This window comes from Sinocyclocheilus anshuiensis, unplaced genomic scaffold (genome assembly GCF_001515605.1).
Source record: "Sinocyclocheilus anshuiensis isolate Anshui unplaced genomic scaffold, SAMN03320099.WGS_v1.1 scaffold534, whole genome shotgun sequence".
NCBI lineage: Eukaryota > Metazoa > Chordata > Actinopteri > Cypriniformes > Cyprinidae > Sinocyclocheilus > Sinocyclocheilus anshuiensis.
The window spans coordinates 1,523,469-1,539,173 of record NW_015547712.1 but is presented as its reverse complement, the minus strand read 5'-3'; the positions used below and the strand labels follow the sequence as shown (position 1 = coordinate 1,539,173).

The following is a 15,705-nucleotide window of genomic DNA, read 5'->3' as shown; positions in this document are numbered from 1 at the left end:
CAGAGCAAAGGGTCTGAATACTTAGGACCATGTGATATTTCAGTTTTTCTTTTTTAATAAATCTTCAAAAATGTCAACAATTCTGTGTTTTTCTGTAATATGGGGTGCTGTGTGTACATTAATGAGGAAAAAAAATTAACTTAAATGATTTTAGCAAATGGCTGCAATATAACAAAGAGTGAAAAATTTAAGGGGGTCTGAATACTTTCCGTACCCACTGTATATATATATATATATATATATATATATTGTAATTCTTAGTTCCTACTTGCAAAAACCATATTTGACAGTATTTTTTAAGTAAAAGTACATATAATTTTACATTACTTTTTAAAAACATTTAAAATTATATATGATCTATTTATTTTTTACAGTGTGTGTGTCAGAATATATATCAATATATTCAAAAGTTTGGGTTCGATAACATTTTTTTTATAATGTTTTGAAAAGAAGTCTCTTATATTTACCAAGTCTGCATTTATTTGATCAAAAAAATACACTAATTGTGTGAAATATTATTACAAAGTAAAATAACTGTTTTCCATTTGAATATATTCTAAAATGTAATTTATTCTGGCGATGCAAAGCTGAATTTTCAGCAGCCATTACTACAGTCTTCAGTGTCACATGATCCTTCAGAAAAAGTTTGCTATGGAGAAATACACAATTAGTTAATAAGCTAATAATGTGACAACCTATTAAAAATAAAAACACAAATATTGGGTTTCACAAATATTTTTATTGGATAAATATAAGTCTTTAATTACATTGAACTATTTTAAATAATAAATTCATAGTAATAACATTTCAATAATGTGATTCGCCATGTTGGATTGATTTTTCATAGCGGTGCATGATGCGATTGATTTCTCTGTAAAGGATACTTAAGATGTTCCTATAGAATTTGACTTCAAGAATGTACCTTCGAGAGGAGCCAATTATTTTGTGAACGCACCTTAAAATGCTGTCTACTTAGGGTTTGTAACCACCTTCAAGCTTGTATACATAAGCTTTTATAATAAGCCCTATTGGGTTTATTGAAGAAAACGGTGAAATCATGTGGGCTGAAAGTGCTTTCATAACACCTCATGATTAATTTAGCACGTTTCGATTGTATTGATGAAGAAACATTGTGTGAAGTGAAATCCCCCCTCTGGCTAGTGGGTGTGTGTGGTATCTCACTCAGAAGTAAACACACACACACACACACATCTACAGCAGATGTTAGTTGTTCTGATGATGGCTGGATAAGAACGCTGCTGCATTACCTGTTAGAAACCAGCGTAAACATTCTCCGCCATCTGCCACCATCCATCCATCTGCTTCTTTACAACTAGACCTTCAATAACCTTAGGCAACAACGGCCCTGTGATCTGCACCACGCATGGCTAATGATTCTGCCTCAGAATGCATTACGAGTGGAAAAATGCAGACAGCTACGGCGTTAATTATTGATAAACGCAAGTGGGAGAAACAAAGATGTCATGCTTGCTGTCCATTGACAGTTTAGGGATGGAGAGTTGCAAGTGTGTTACAAATTCCTAGTGTGATTCATTCATTTACTGCACAGCACCCTCTTGTGGCACTTAATTTCCTCCTCGGTGTAATTACTAAAGCATGCATCGTCACGCGCATACAGTTAACGATTTAAACAAACCCCTATAGAATAGTTTCAACGATAGTTGTAGTTTTAACGTTACGATTGCTTTCATTGTTTTAGTTTTTGTTTGTCATATTGATTTAAATGCTGGCTTATGTTCATATTTCAGGAAGCTGGTTTTGGTCTGACCTGATGTTTGGTGATCTGCTGGGATGGTGCGTTGATGCCCAGCTCCTCCAGCGGGTAGATGATCTGTCGTCTCGGGCTCACCGGCACCATAAAGTTCAACACCGCTGCCAGAGAGTGAAGACTGACATCCTGAGAGCAAAGAAGGACAAAGGAAGAAATGTTTGTCAAGCCCCGAACCAGAAATCAAGACTTCTGATAGAAAGCATTTGCTTGAAGAACCCCTGTGATGTTAAGTTAATATTTTAGTAATATTATGAGACATTTGCATGATAATTGTTGTCTGATGTTGGTTAATGGTCACATGACAAACATTGCTGATGTCTTTCCTTCTTGGCATTGTGTTAACACACACCTTAAGGCTCCAGACCAGCAAACTGCCAAAACATCTGCTTTTATGGAGGTGCTCACACTTGCTGATGAACAGTTAATCAAAGGCATTTGATTAGCAGAGCCTGACTTACCCTCTTAAAGGGTTAGTTCACCCAAAAATGAAAGTTCTGTCATTAATTACTCACCCTCGTGTTGTTTCAAACCCGTAAGACATTGTTCATCTTCGGAACACAATTTAAGATATTTTTGATGAAATCTGAGGGCTCTCTGACCCTCCCACAGACAGCAAGGTAACTACCACGTTCAAGGTCCAGAAAAGTACCAAGATGATCGACAAAGTAGTCTGTGTGACATCAGTGGTTCAACTGTAAAGTTACGAAGCTACAAGAATACTTTTTTGCGCAAAGAAAACAAAAATAACGACTTTATTCCACATTTTCGTCTCTACTGCGTCACTTGTGGACGCGCGTTCACGACAGTATCATGACGCGAGCGTGTGGCGGCGCTGACCCAGATCCGGTGTGATTCTTGTAGCTTCATAACTTTACAGTTACGATTGATCGTCGATCATCTTGGTACTTTTCTGGACCTTGAACGTGGTAGTTACCTTGCTGTCTATGGGAGGGTCAAAGAGCCCTCAGATTTCATCAAAAATATCTTAAATTGTGTTCCGAAGATGAACGAAGGTCTTACAGGTTTCGAACAACACGAGGGTGAGTAATTAATGACAGAATTTTCATTTTTGGGTGAACTAACCCTTTAATTCCTATGTTAACAGTAAGGGTGTCCTAACTTTGTCACACATGGCTTTTCCATTTTGGCTTTATTTTTGTTAAATAAATAATGACACGGTGTGATATGTCATGTGTTGTTCTTCATCTGAGGTTTTATTTTCCAAATTTTAAGACCTGACAAGGACCAGATATTTTTTTTTATTATGTCCTGATACAGAAAACCATGGAATTCAATAGGGTGTCTTAATTTTTTCACATGACTGTATATAATTGTTGTAAATTACAGTTGCCTTGGGAAAAAAAGGAAATGTCAAAATAATTATAATAATTTGATTTGAGACTACAAGTTACAATACTAATATTTATATCTGAAATTCTTCACTTTCAAACATTCAAATCCTCATTTGGCAAAATACTGGTGAAATTCTGAAAACATCTGTCCACTAAAAATTTTGCAAATAACACCAGACTAAAGTTTAATAGAACAATTAATAAAAGAATAATCGTGGATTTTAATGGTTTTGAAAGAAGTTGCTCACTAATTCTGCATTTATTTTTTTTAAATAAACTGTGAAATCATTAATATTGTTAAATATTATTACAATTTAAAATAAAAAATGATTTATTTTTAATGTAATTTATTCATGTGATGGCAAAGTTGAATTTTCAGCAGCCATTAATAACATTTTAAAACTACTTTAATAATATTTGTAATATTTCACAATATTACTATTTTTACTATTTTTGTTAAATTAAAGGCAGCCTTGCTGAGCATAAGAGACTTCTTTCAAAAACCTTAATTATTCCATAATTGACCTTTGAACGGTAGTATATAAAATAACATTTTATATTGATTTTATTTAATTAGTAGCTTTTCATCAACTCACGAAGACGACACACGTGTCCACTGCAGAAAAGGATTTTCTTACTCAGTATTTTCGTCTTGTTTTCCAGTAAAAATATCTAAACATTCTTAAATCAAGATACATTTTCTTGAGTAACAAAATGCCACAAGTCTTGTTTTCTGGAAAAAAAAAAAAAAAAAAAAAACTATCAAAGTTAAGTGAGTTTATGCTTAAACCAAAAACAAATATCTGCCAATGGGGTCAGAAAAATACATTTAATTCACAGGAAAAACACGATTATTTTTATTACCCCAAAGGCAGATGTTTGTTCTTGTTTTAAGCAAAAAACTCACTTAATTTTTTTCTTTGTCAGAAAACAAGACTAAATCTAATGATGTTTTACATCTCAAGCAGATGTATCTTGATTTAAAAATGTTTGGATATTTATACTAGAAAACAAGACAAAAATATTGAGTAAGATAATCATTTTTTGCAGTCTGAGATTACTGTTGTCTTTTTTTTTACTGGAGAAAATTGACTTTTGCCCACCTTATGGCTGTAATGGGGTGGATGAAGGAGGAAATAGAGGCAGGACTTGTGTGCCAAGCGCAGCACCTCCCTAAAGATATATTTGGTGTGATGCTGGAAAATGGGGTTGAGGAAAAAGTGACACAGTCGACCGTGTTCCTCTCGCTGGTGATGGCTGAAGTACATGAACCTCTCGACGTCAAAGTTGGCTCTGATGAACTCAATGTCCTGGGAGCACGAAATGCATTGCAAATGATTTATGGTAAGAAACAGCAATGACACACCATGACACATCATTAAAAATTTACCTCTTCATCTCTAATGATTATCAAACCAACAACTCGCCCCTCGACCTGCGCCACAAAAGCCTGAAGAGCAGTTCCATCCTGAGAAGGAGAGACAATGTTCAGACATCACAAGCACTGCTCTGAGACGATTTAGTAAGTGGTTTTTGACAGACCTGGTCTTTTCGGGCCTGTAGGAACAGATCCAGATCTTCACTGATGGACTCCCGCTGGCCGAGACTCTCAGTCAAACTCTGGACTGCTGGGATATCAGACGACACCGCCACTCGCACCTCCAATATCCTGATGGACAAACAAATATTAGTTTGAAACATAAGACATTGGACAATTCATGAATACATTTTGTAATGAATGTAAAAATGTTGCCACAAGATATTATCGGTAAATATCAATTGGATTCCTAGAAACAGCTGAGGTCAAATATATCAGAAGACAGAATAATTGATTTATCTTCAATAGATCATCTTTTGAATCTGGTTTTATGCTCTCACAAAAACTATAAAGGTCAGAATGTTGTTCTTTAATTTTATTGTGGTTTAATCATGCTTTATGGTACAATTCATCTTCTAAGGAACTATTGATTTGGAGATTTTTTATCCGCTCATTTAGATGATTCCGAGTGTGCGTGTACCTGGTCAATCCCCACCGGTGACACAGGTAGAGTTCCTGCGAGCAGGTGCTGGTGTCCCGAGGGGCGACTCTGATGAAGGACTGCAGCAGCGGGAACTCTGGAGTCAGTTTAGGTACAGAGATCACACAGAAATCCCGATCCTGCGGAATGTCATAACTATTTATGTCACATTTATTAGATTTATTATGTTACTTGTAAAACAGGACACAAAATGCTGGACTGTGCACTCAAGAATGAAAATACTGTCATCATTTACATTACCGCTTAAAGATTTAGTGGCGGTAAGATTTTTGTATGTTTCTCTTATGCTTACCAAGGCTGAATTTATTTGATCAAATGTACAGTAAAAATATGATTACAATTGATAATAATTGTTTTTCTATTTGAATATATTTTAAGATGTAACTTTCAGATGTAATTTTCAGCATCTTCAGTGTCACATGATCCTTCAGAAATCATTCTAATATGCTGATTTGCTGCTCAAGAAACATTTCTTAACATTAGCAATTTTGAAAACAGTTGTGCTGCTTTATATTTTTGTGGAAACTGATTTTTCTTTTTTATTCGTTGCTTAGAAAGTAAAAAAACTGCATTTATTTAAAATAATTTTTTTGCAACATAAGTGTTTTACTGTCACTTTTGATCAATTTAAATCACTTTTTCAGGGGAAAAAGCATTACAAAAAATGAAAAACTGACTGACCCCAAACTTTTCAATGGTACTGAACTCTTGTCTTAAACATGTATGACTTATTTCTTTTACAGTACACAAAAGGATATAGTTTGAAGAATGTTCTCTTCTGTTTTCCAAATATGACAAAAAGTAATATTCATAATAATAATGTTTGCTTGCTTCTCACACAAAGCCATCATAGGACTACTGTTAGGATTTTGAATTGTAATTTTTTTGTTAAATGATAATTTTTTGTTGGGTGAAACCTTAAACGAGCCAGTTGATGTACTTACCGGGAACAGTTTAAACAGGTACGGCAGGAAATCTGCTGATCTTTGAGGAAAGAAGACGACAACAGAAATGAAAGCTTATGAGCATCATCTGTTCTGTAGGAGCAATGATAAAGGCTGCCATGTTAGGCAGTAGTAAGAGTGTGGTCTAGTTGGTCTCGCTGTCACTTTAAGCATTCTACTCATTAATTACATGCTCATGCTCTGTGGGGAGCGACAGGCCTCCATATTCCACAACAGCTGGCCAATAAGGTGGCACACAGACCAGCTCAGCAGGAGCCAAATAACACTCAGACTGATTTTTACAACAGCTCCTCACTGAAAGCCACTGGAGCTCGGCCAGATGAGGACAGACAGTTTTCCTTTAACCAAAATTAATTTAATCAGTACAAGTTCTGATAACTTGCGTACTTCAGAGGAGCCATATTTTACACTTTCATAGCACTATCCCACTAAAGTCATGGTTTCTTGCACCAAAAACAGTCATAATTGAGATTTTCATGATAATTATCCACCCTGTCTCTGACCCTTTGAACTAAACAGGCTGTTCTGCTGGTTGCTAGTTAGTAACTTTCTGGTCCAAGAGGTCCTCACCTCATTTCAAATTTCTTTTCCATAGTGAAGAGCTGGATGCAGAATGCATTAGGTGGCCCGTCTGGTTCAGAGTCCTCACCTGAGTCCACAGTGTCTTTGATGCATGAATTTGGCTAGTTAGAGAAATCAATAGAGAAACAAAAATAAGCAATTCACATAAGGCATGAATCACATTTGGAAGGATTCGCAAATATAGTAACTGGTATTAAAATGCAAAAGATGATGTTTAGCGCTGACCTGAGATATGTCAGTAGGCTCATCTCCACTCTCCTGCTCTGCTGCCAGTTCACCCTGTGAAGGTCATTTGGGTAAGTTAAGTTATTAAAAATACATAAATTAGCCCTGAAATCCCTGATGAGCACCATTAAATATGCTGAATGTGTCTTTTGAAACTCACTTCCACAGGTTCTTTGGCTTCATCAGATTGCTGGGCATCAGTGACATTGGTTTCCTCCCCCAGCGATTGTGGTTCCTCTGGTTTTTCCTCTTGATGAGCTGGATTTGTCTTTCTCAATCCTTCAAATTCTTCAAGTTCAAACCACTTATTGAATAGCTTCAAATCCATGTGACCGCTCACACTGACAAAACCAACGACAGCTCCTTCACTCTGTGTAAGTATACACACACTAACACTTTACTAACAGTTTAATTAACACATTTTTTGGGGATTACGATACAAATATTGAGATATTTACAATCATATGGTAACACCACCTATTTGCTGAATGAAATCCAGTACTTCGTTATTACTCATTTTGGGGTGCTGATTCCAAAAATAGTGCCTGTTTCATAACATTTTCTCACAAAATATGATGCATTTCGTAGCATTTTTGTTTTCCACAACCATTTGTAAAGTGAAGTTGTCTTATATTATCCCGTAATCACCAGAAAACCTGCCACAAAGACATGATTCATGTCTTCCTCTGAGCCGATTATGACTTATTTGTTTAAATTCTCAGCCTATTTTCACATGTATGAATGAATCAAGACTTTAGTATAAACCTAATCCTGATTTCCACTTTCCACTCCTTTGCAAATTGTAAGTTAATGAGTAAGTTTTTGAACACTTGACATTTGACTGCTTTTATTTTGTTAAGTGCATTAAAGCTGATACATTTTTTGATAGAAAATGTAAACATTCTGAATTCTTATTTGGTGAAAAAACTATGTGATGGAAGGTTTTAATGGTATTTTTGAACATAGCACCATCAAATTAGATATTATTAGGCTTTTTCTGCTTTTTTCCCTCAAGATGCAGGGCTGTCTAATTATAATTGTGGTAAAATTGTGATGATAGAAAAATGCTAAATCTTAATGGTACTAAAAATAGGCTTCTTTTTCTTCAAATTAATATAATTCATTCCTATTTCTCTTTGATTTTGGGGTGAAATATGACCTGGACATGCTCTTGACAGATTTCATGAGATTCACCCATATATAATTTAAAACTCTCATAAAAACTGAGTTAGAGACCTAGAAAAACAACACCTCTGTAATAATTTATGAATTTTCTCTTGAAATTTTTTTTTTTGTAATTCTCCTGGGCAATGTAGTACAGCTTTCCTGCTGAATGGACGGGACATTCAGACAAAAGGCAAAATGGCTACAGATGTCTGGACACAATATGTTCAGTGTGAGTATGTCTTGGCAGGGCATGAGCTCTCATCTGCCATATGTCGCATGAACACATGTCAGTATGCGCCGCAGGGCAGAGAGTGGGGCGATCTGTCGTCCTGTCATTCCTGCGAAAACACAAACTAACACAATTTCTGCCCCACTTTGCATAAAGAGTCTGTGAACTTGAGAGGTTACTGGGCTCTTTTTCTCAAGTGATAAATCCGAGAAGCAAAAAAGCTTAAAAAAAGCTTAAAAAAGCTCTGAAGTTGCTTTCCTTTTTTTTTTTTTTAATCTTTAAAAAAAATATATGCTGATTTACAAAAAAGGCCTAATATTATGTAATTTGATAATGCTGATAATGCTAAAACTTTCCATTACGTACAGTTTTTTCTGCAAAATAAGAAAGCAAATGCATCATATTTTGTGAGAAAGTGTGACACGCTCGAGCAAAACAGGCACTATTTTTGAAATCAGCACCTCTAAAATGAGCAAGAATCTAGTATAGGATATAATTTCTCAAATATGATGCAGGGCAGTGTATTAAAAGAGTTCATATTTGTGTTTTTTTATGTGCCCAACCAAATTTTCAGAGCTTTATTATCCACATTATTTTTGAATCTCTCAATTGTAAACAAAACCAGACTAACTTCACAGACAGCTGCATGGTTCTCCTCGTCTTGAGCCTCGATGAGCTCAGACAGGAAGTACGGCCCGTGGGACTCCACCAGTGGCGTGATCTGCTCTGCAAATATGTGCATGAGGTCATCGTGATCTTCCACTCTGGGGAATATAAAGTTATTGCGCCAGGATTTTAATACATCACTGTGCTGCAAATGCCCAGTATAAACTGTATATTGATATAAATTGTGTACAGCAGGACAAAAACAGTCTAGACATGGATTATGATCGGCTTTACACTAGACGAAACTACACGACTGTCTGAATTTGATTGACACAAATGAGTGAATTTCACAGAAACATGGCTATGTCACTTTTCACCCAAAATACAAGAGAAAAATAAGAAATTATATTTTGCATAGAGAAAATGAAACCTATCTTAGACTTATTTTTTATTAAAATTAAGCATATTTCCTGCCCATTACAGTAATTTTTATAGATGTTTTTTTAGTTCTTTGATATTTTCATTGTTCTCATTGATGATTCTCATTAACTTTATTATCATTATTGCAAGACAAGTATAAACAGTAAGAATTAACAATTTTACATTACAATCAGCATAAATTAAAGGTAGTACAACTAATAGTACCATAATATAAGAATACTTTACAAATTAAATTATATATATTATATATATGTGTACATATATATTTTTTTCTATTACTCATACAGTATTTGAATGACTTACTTTAAGACTTTGAAACTTTTTAATCGTTTCAATGTTGAATGTGAATAAATGACTTCTATATTAAAATAATTACAGTCGAATTAATCAAATTAATAAGTACAGTAATAATTGAAAAATATAATACAATATATAACCAAATATAATTGTATAAATGTATTTGTTGAATGTGAATAAATGACTTCTATATTAAAATAATTACAGTCGAATTAATCAAATTAATAAGTACAGTAATAATTTAAAAATATAATACAATATATAACCAAATATAATTGTATAAATGTATTTTATGTTAGCATTACAGTAATGTATTGCAAATGTACATTTGGAAAATGTGCTTAATTCTCCTGAACATAATGCCATAATACAGTGAAATATGACCCAGCCACGCACTTGTCGGTTTTCATGAGATTCACCCATCCATAAGTAAATGAGAGGTTTACAAACCTGGCTCTGCGGATGCGACGTCGAGGGCAGTAATTGTGTCGTTGACAAACGTAGGCCGAATACTGAACCTCCTCCTTAACAGGCATCACAGGTTCAAAGATCTTCTCCAGTGCTGCCTCTGATATGAAGAGAATGACAGAATAATGTCTTAACAATGATACTGTCAATGCCAGCACAAAAAAAGTTCAATGTAATATTATACTCATTTATTTCCTACCAAGTGAGCCTCTGTAGGGAGTCAGGAGGCAGATGTATTCCAGCTCCACAACGGCATTGAAAACTGTTCTAGAATTTACATAGGAAGGAAATAAAAATCTTTGATTATTAAATTTGATTGAATGGATACAGGAAGGCATTGCTATACAGTCAATACAATTTGTGCTGCCTAAAACAAGATCCATATCCACCCTAACCAAATAACAACAGAAAAATCTTGTTTTATTACATTAGATATAAACCAATGAGCAGACTGTGTGTATTCTTCAGCCTTATAGGTGAACCTCACAAAACCTGTCAAGAACATGTACAGGTCACATTTGTGACCCTGGAGCACAAAACCAGTCATAAGTCGCTGGGGTATATTTGTAGCAATAGCCAAAAATACATTGTATGGGTCAAAATTATAGATTTTTCTTTTATGCCAAAAATCATTAGGATATTAAGTAAAGATCATGTTCCATAAAGATATTTAGTAAATTTCCTACTGTAAATATATTAAAACTTAATTTTTGATTAGTAATATGCATTGCTAAGAACTTCATTTGGGCAACTTTAAAGGCGATTTTCTCAATATTTAGATTTTTTTGCACCCTCAGATTCCAGATTTTCAAATAATCGTATCTCGGCCAAACATTGCCCTATCCTAACAATCCATACATCAATGGAAAGCTTATTTATTCAGCTTTCAGATGGTGTATAAATCTCAATTTCGAAAAATTGACCCTTTTTTTTCCAGGGTTTTGTGGTCCAGGGTCACATTTCACCTCAAAACCAAAAAAAATAAAAATGTTTTTGTGAGATTCACCTTTAAATGTTCACATCGATAAAAGAAAATACAAAGCAGTCTTCTTTTACCTCATTATCTCTTTAGCGCCCCCTATGGAGAAGCCAGGCTGAGCCACAAATAAATGCAGGAAAAGAGTGTTCATGGGCTGGAGGAAAGACAAACAGTCTGTCAGGGGGCTGTAAAATGGATATGTTAAATATTAATGGACATCACGGTTTATTTGCTTTGCCTACAGTGAATTTCAAGCCATTGACGTGATTCTGAAGTAAATTCGTCCAGCATGCCTGATCCACCAGCTCTTCTGTGGGGTGGTCTGAGAAAGATGCATGGGCCAAAACTTCATTCGTAGCGGTGCTCAGGGTCACGGCTAAATTTGCTTTCTCACTGCAATGAGAAATAGAAAAAAAATAATTCCATTCAATCAAACAAGTCTAAGCTATGAGCTATTTCTGATTATACTACATTATAATGAAAGTAAATTAAAGTACACTCTCAGAAAAAAAGTAAAAAAGCTGTCACTGCTGCGCCACCTTTTCAAAAGGTACACTCAGGTACTAATATGTACCTTTAAGTGACCAGTGTGTCTTTGAGGTACTGACAGCTTTTGTAACTTTTTTTTCTGAGAGCATAGTTAGTCTTACAAAAACAAAATAAAACCAAAATATATACATAATTTCACATGCATTCATGCATTAACATTAAAAAATTTAATATTTTAATTTAAATGTAATTTAAATATTTTAACACTTATAAATGACTTCTATATTAAAATGATTAATCTAATTAATTTGCATATTTTTCTCAATACAAATAAAAAATAAAGTGAAATATAATTGTATTTATTATATTTAAGCTTGCAAATTAAAACGTATTTATAAAATGTGCTTAATTTATTTTATTTTTATTTATTTGAAGAGACTAATTGCATGATCATTTTCATAACTTTTAACACTTACAGAAGATGAATGACATTGATTCTCCCAAACACAGCAACAGCTGCAGGACTGATCAGATTATTGATTTCTTCAGCATCTGACCACTCAGTTCTCCTCACAGTCACACTTTCAGCTTTACCAGCGGAAGAGGTGATGGTGCTCATTTTAAATCTAATACAATTAAGAAAATACACAAACATGCTTAGATACAGACATAAATTGTGCTATAGCTGTAAAGGTTTGCCATTTGTTTTTATTTGTTCATGTCTATACTACCAGTCAAATGTTTTAGACGCACACATAGAATTGCTAAACAAATCAATAACAACTCTTTAATTTCAGCTTCGTCGCTTGTACACAACAATACATAAGAAAAACAATGTTCATTCATTTACATTTAAGAAAAAATACAATATAAAAGCACTATAAAACAGACCTTTCGTGTTAGAATACTCAAAACCTGTTTTTAGCAAGAAGTATGTTTCACATAAACGTTCATCTGGAGTTACCGCTAACCGTTAGCGAGCGTCCTATAACCATGGTGACGGGGCTCCGTGACGTAGCTGCAGTCAAAGGTTACCGCGCGTCACTGCAAACGCGACGCGCGACACAAGGCATTGAAACGTCGCTAAAGTTTTAGCGGCTTATCGAAGTTTAAAAACGTTAAGAAATACGCACAGTTGCTTTATAATAAAGTGACAGGAGCGAAATAATCATGGCGTCCACCGCGGCGGGTAAACAGAGAATCCCGAAAGTGGCAAAGGTAAAAAATAAATAATGTTTAGCGAGTTAGCATTAGCATGTAAACTACGTTAAGCGGTCGTGTTTCACTGTAAACATCGACTGTATAGTATTTATAGATGTATATTGTATATTTGTATTTATTTTGTGTTGCGTGTTCAGGTGAAGAACAAAGCCCCAGCAGAGGTGCAGATCACCGCAGAGCAGCTGCTCAGAGAGGCGAAGGAGAGAGAACTAGAGCTGCTGCCTCCTCCACCCAAACAGAAGATCACTGATGCAGAAGAGCTCAACGACTATAAACTGAAGAAGAGGAAGGTACGAGTGCTATATGTTCTGTATATGACCACGACATATTTGGCAAAGTGCATAATGGTAGCGCCATGGTACTTTGATGCATACCATAGATAGTACTTTGTGGTTACTATATGCATGCACCGTGGTTTTTACATAATGTCTAGCAAACACGACGTTACCAATGTACATGTACAGAAAACATGGTATTGTCAAGTCGCATATTTATTTATATAGTGCTTTATTTATACAATACAGCAGCTTCTCATTAATAAACTGGAAAGTGTCAGTCAGTTATGAAACAACTTCAATACAATAGACAATAGTGTCATTATTCAGCTCAGTTTAGTTCTGTGTTGATTGAATTCATATCAATATCAGTGTCAGTGTTGCAAAAGGGTCATGCGTTATGAAACAAATCCAAGTTTATCAAGGTATGTGCCACAAAAATGCTGTGTATATATATATACATGGTTCATGCTTTAAAAACATGTCAATACCATGGTACATCTCCAGAAAACTTAGTATTAACATAGTGTTAATATATACAGTTATATATTTAGACATTAACATGTCCAAAAAACATGGTATTACCATAACATATGTCCATTAAACATGGCATTGTCATGGTATATGCCTCAAAAGACGTGGTATTACCATAGTAAAAGACCATAAAGCATGATACTGTCGTGGTTCGTGCCCCCAAAAGCATAGTATTACAAATAGACATGCCATAAAACATGGTGTTGCTCTGGAACAGGCTTAAAATATTATGACATTACCATAGTGCATGTCCAGAAAACATAGTGTTGTTGTATGTGCCCCAAAAATATAGTATTACGGTGCCATAAAACATGGTATTACCATGGTACATGCTATAAAAACATTTTGTTACCATAGGTAAAACATGGTGTATTACCATAATACATGTCCAGTAAACATGGTATTACTATTGTCATGTTATGTGCCACAAAAGCATAGTAGTATTACCAAGGCACATGTCATAAAATATTGTATTGCCATAGTACATGCTTTAAATATATTGTATTACCATGGTACATCTTCAGAAAACATGGAATTACAATAGTGCTTGTCCAGAAAACATTGCATTGTCATGGTATCTGCCCCAAAAACATAGTATTACCAATGTATATGCTTTAAAACACAACACTACCATGGTGCAACTCCAGAAAACATGGTATTATCATATAGAAAAACATGAATTTGCCATGATCCATGCTCTAAAACTGGCATTGCTACGGTACGTATCTAAACACATCCAACTTTTTTTTCTCAATACAGGGGTTTGAAGACAACATCAGGAAGAACAGAACTGTCATCAGCAACTGGATCAAGTACGCACAATGGGAGGAGAGCCTGAAGGAAGTCCAGAGGTGAGTTTCAGTTCGGTGTCCAATGACTGAATCGTAGACTGGAGGTGATTTCTGTAACTGTTTTTATTGCCTTCAGAGCTCGCTCTATATACGAGCGTGCACTCGACGTGGATCACCGCAACATCACACTGTGGCTGAAGTATGCAGAGATGGAGATGAAGAACCGGCAGGTGAATCACGCTCGCAACATCTGGGACCGAGCCATCACCATCCTGCCCCGTGTCAATCAGTTTTGGTATGCTTCCTCCTCATGATCATACAGACATTCAGACAACGATACTATGTGATTTTGTCTCCCGATTCATTCTTTTATTCATGCGTTTATGCACCAGGTACAAGTACACCTATATGGAGGAGATGCTGGGGAACATTGCTGGCTGCAGGCAGGTGTTTGAGCGCTGGATGGAGTGGGAGCCAGAGGAACAGGCCTGGCATTCGTACATCAACTTTGAGCTGCGCTATAAGGAAGTGGACAAGTCCCGCAGCATCTATGAGAACTATATCCTTTCATAAATAGCCTGTTTCATCAGCAGTGTCCGGATACATACAGTACACTCATATAAAGCGATGTATACTATATAGCAAATCTCAACTGCCTTATTCATGTCATTGCAAAATGAAACTATGTTATCACCTAACTCTTTATATAAAGTTAGATATATAAGTATATCCAACTTCAACTGCGAATATACAGTATACTACTTGCATAGGGCGATACACACTATGGTAAATCTCACCTGCTTGATTACTTGTATTGTGGCAAATTGTAACTATATTACCGCCCGGCTTTAATTTGCTAAATGCATAAAGCATGAAGATATTATAAACATTAACAACATGAATCTCTGTAAAGCTGATTTGAAATAATGTGTATTGTGAAAAGTGGCATACAAATATATTTGACTTGAAATGCATAAAATATATATAAATAAGGTTTATTATTTTATATTACACTACCAGTCAAAAGTTTTTGAACACCAAGATTTTTAATGTTTTTTAAAGAAGTCTCTTCTGCTCACCAAGCCTGCATTTATTTGATCCAAAGTACAGCAAAAACAGTACAATTTTGAAATATTTTTACTATTTAAAATAACTGTCTGCTATTTGAATATATTTTAAAATGTAATTTATTCCTGTGATTTCAAAGCTGAATTTTTAGCATCATTACTCCAGTCTTCAGTGTCACATGATCC

The 15,705-nt window shown here is 35.0% G+C and overlaps 2 protein-coding genes across 2 annotated transcripts in view; one reads left to right on the top strand and one right to left on the bottom strand.

Annotated features, from left to right (window-relative positions):
* LOC107704077 (cilia- and flagella-associated protein 61-like) overlaps window positions 1-12,563 on the bottom strand; it is a 33,314-nt gene extending 20,751 nt beyond the window's left edge. The window contains exons 1-16 of the mRNA XM_016506920.1: window positions 12,523-12,563; window positions 12,108-12,257; window positions 11,385-11,535; window positions 11,220-11,296; window positions 10,363-10,430; window positions 10,146-10,263; window positions 8,983-9,115; window positions 7,116-7,325; window positions 6,956-7,009; window positions 6,719-6,831; window positions 6,128-6,167; window positions 5,163-5,302; window positions 4,687-4,813; window positions 4,535-4,612; window positions 4,248-4,454; window positions 1,790-1,918 (exon numbers count right to left, since the gene is read on the bottom strand). Of these exons, the coding sequence (XP_016362406.1) occupies window positions 1,790-1,918; window positions 4,248-4,454; window positions 4,535-4,612; window positions 4,687-4,813; window positions 5,163-5,302; window positions 6,128-6,167; window positions 6,719-6,831; window positions 6,956-7,009; window positions 7,116-7,325; window positions 8,983-9,115; window positions 10,146-10,263; window positions 10,363-10,430; window positions 11,220-11,296; window positions 11,385-11,535; window positions 12,108-12,250 (1,788 nt within the window). The 5' untranslated portion in view covers window positions 12,251-12,257; window positions 12,523-12,563. The remainder of the gene's footprint in view (window positions 1-1,789; window positions 1,919-4,247; window positions 4,455-4,534; window positions 4,613-4,686; window positions 4,814-5,162; window positions 5,303-6,127; window positions 6,168-6,718; window positions 6,832-6,955; window positions 7,010-7,115; window positions 7,326-8,982; window positions 9,116-10,145; window positions 10,264-10,362; window positions 10,431-11,219; window positions 11,297-11,384; window positions 11,536-12,107; window positions 12,258-12,522) is intronic.
* Window positions 12,564-12,662: 99 nt separating this feature from the next.
* LOC107704074 (crooked neck-like protein 1) overlaps window positions 12,663-15,705 on the top strand; it is a 10,331-nt gene continuing 7,288 nt past the window's right edge. The window contains exons 1-5 of the mRNA XM_016506918.1: window positions 12,663-12,849; window positions 12,990-13,142; window positions 14,421-14,512; window positions 14,589-14,747; window positions 14,845-15,011. Coding sequence (XP_016362404.1) covers window positions 12,802-12,849; window positions 12,990-13,142; window positions 14,421-14,512; window positions 14,589-14,747; window positions 14,845-15,011 — 619 coding nt within the window. The 5' untranslated portion in view covers window positions 12,663-12,801. The remainder of the gene's footprint in view (window positions 12,850-12,989; window positions 13,143-14,420; window positions 14,513-14,588; window positions 14,748-14,844; window positions 15,012-15,705) is intronic.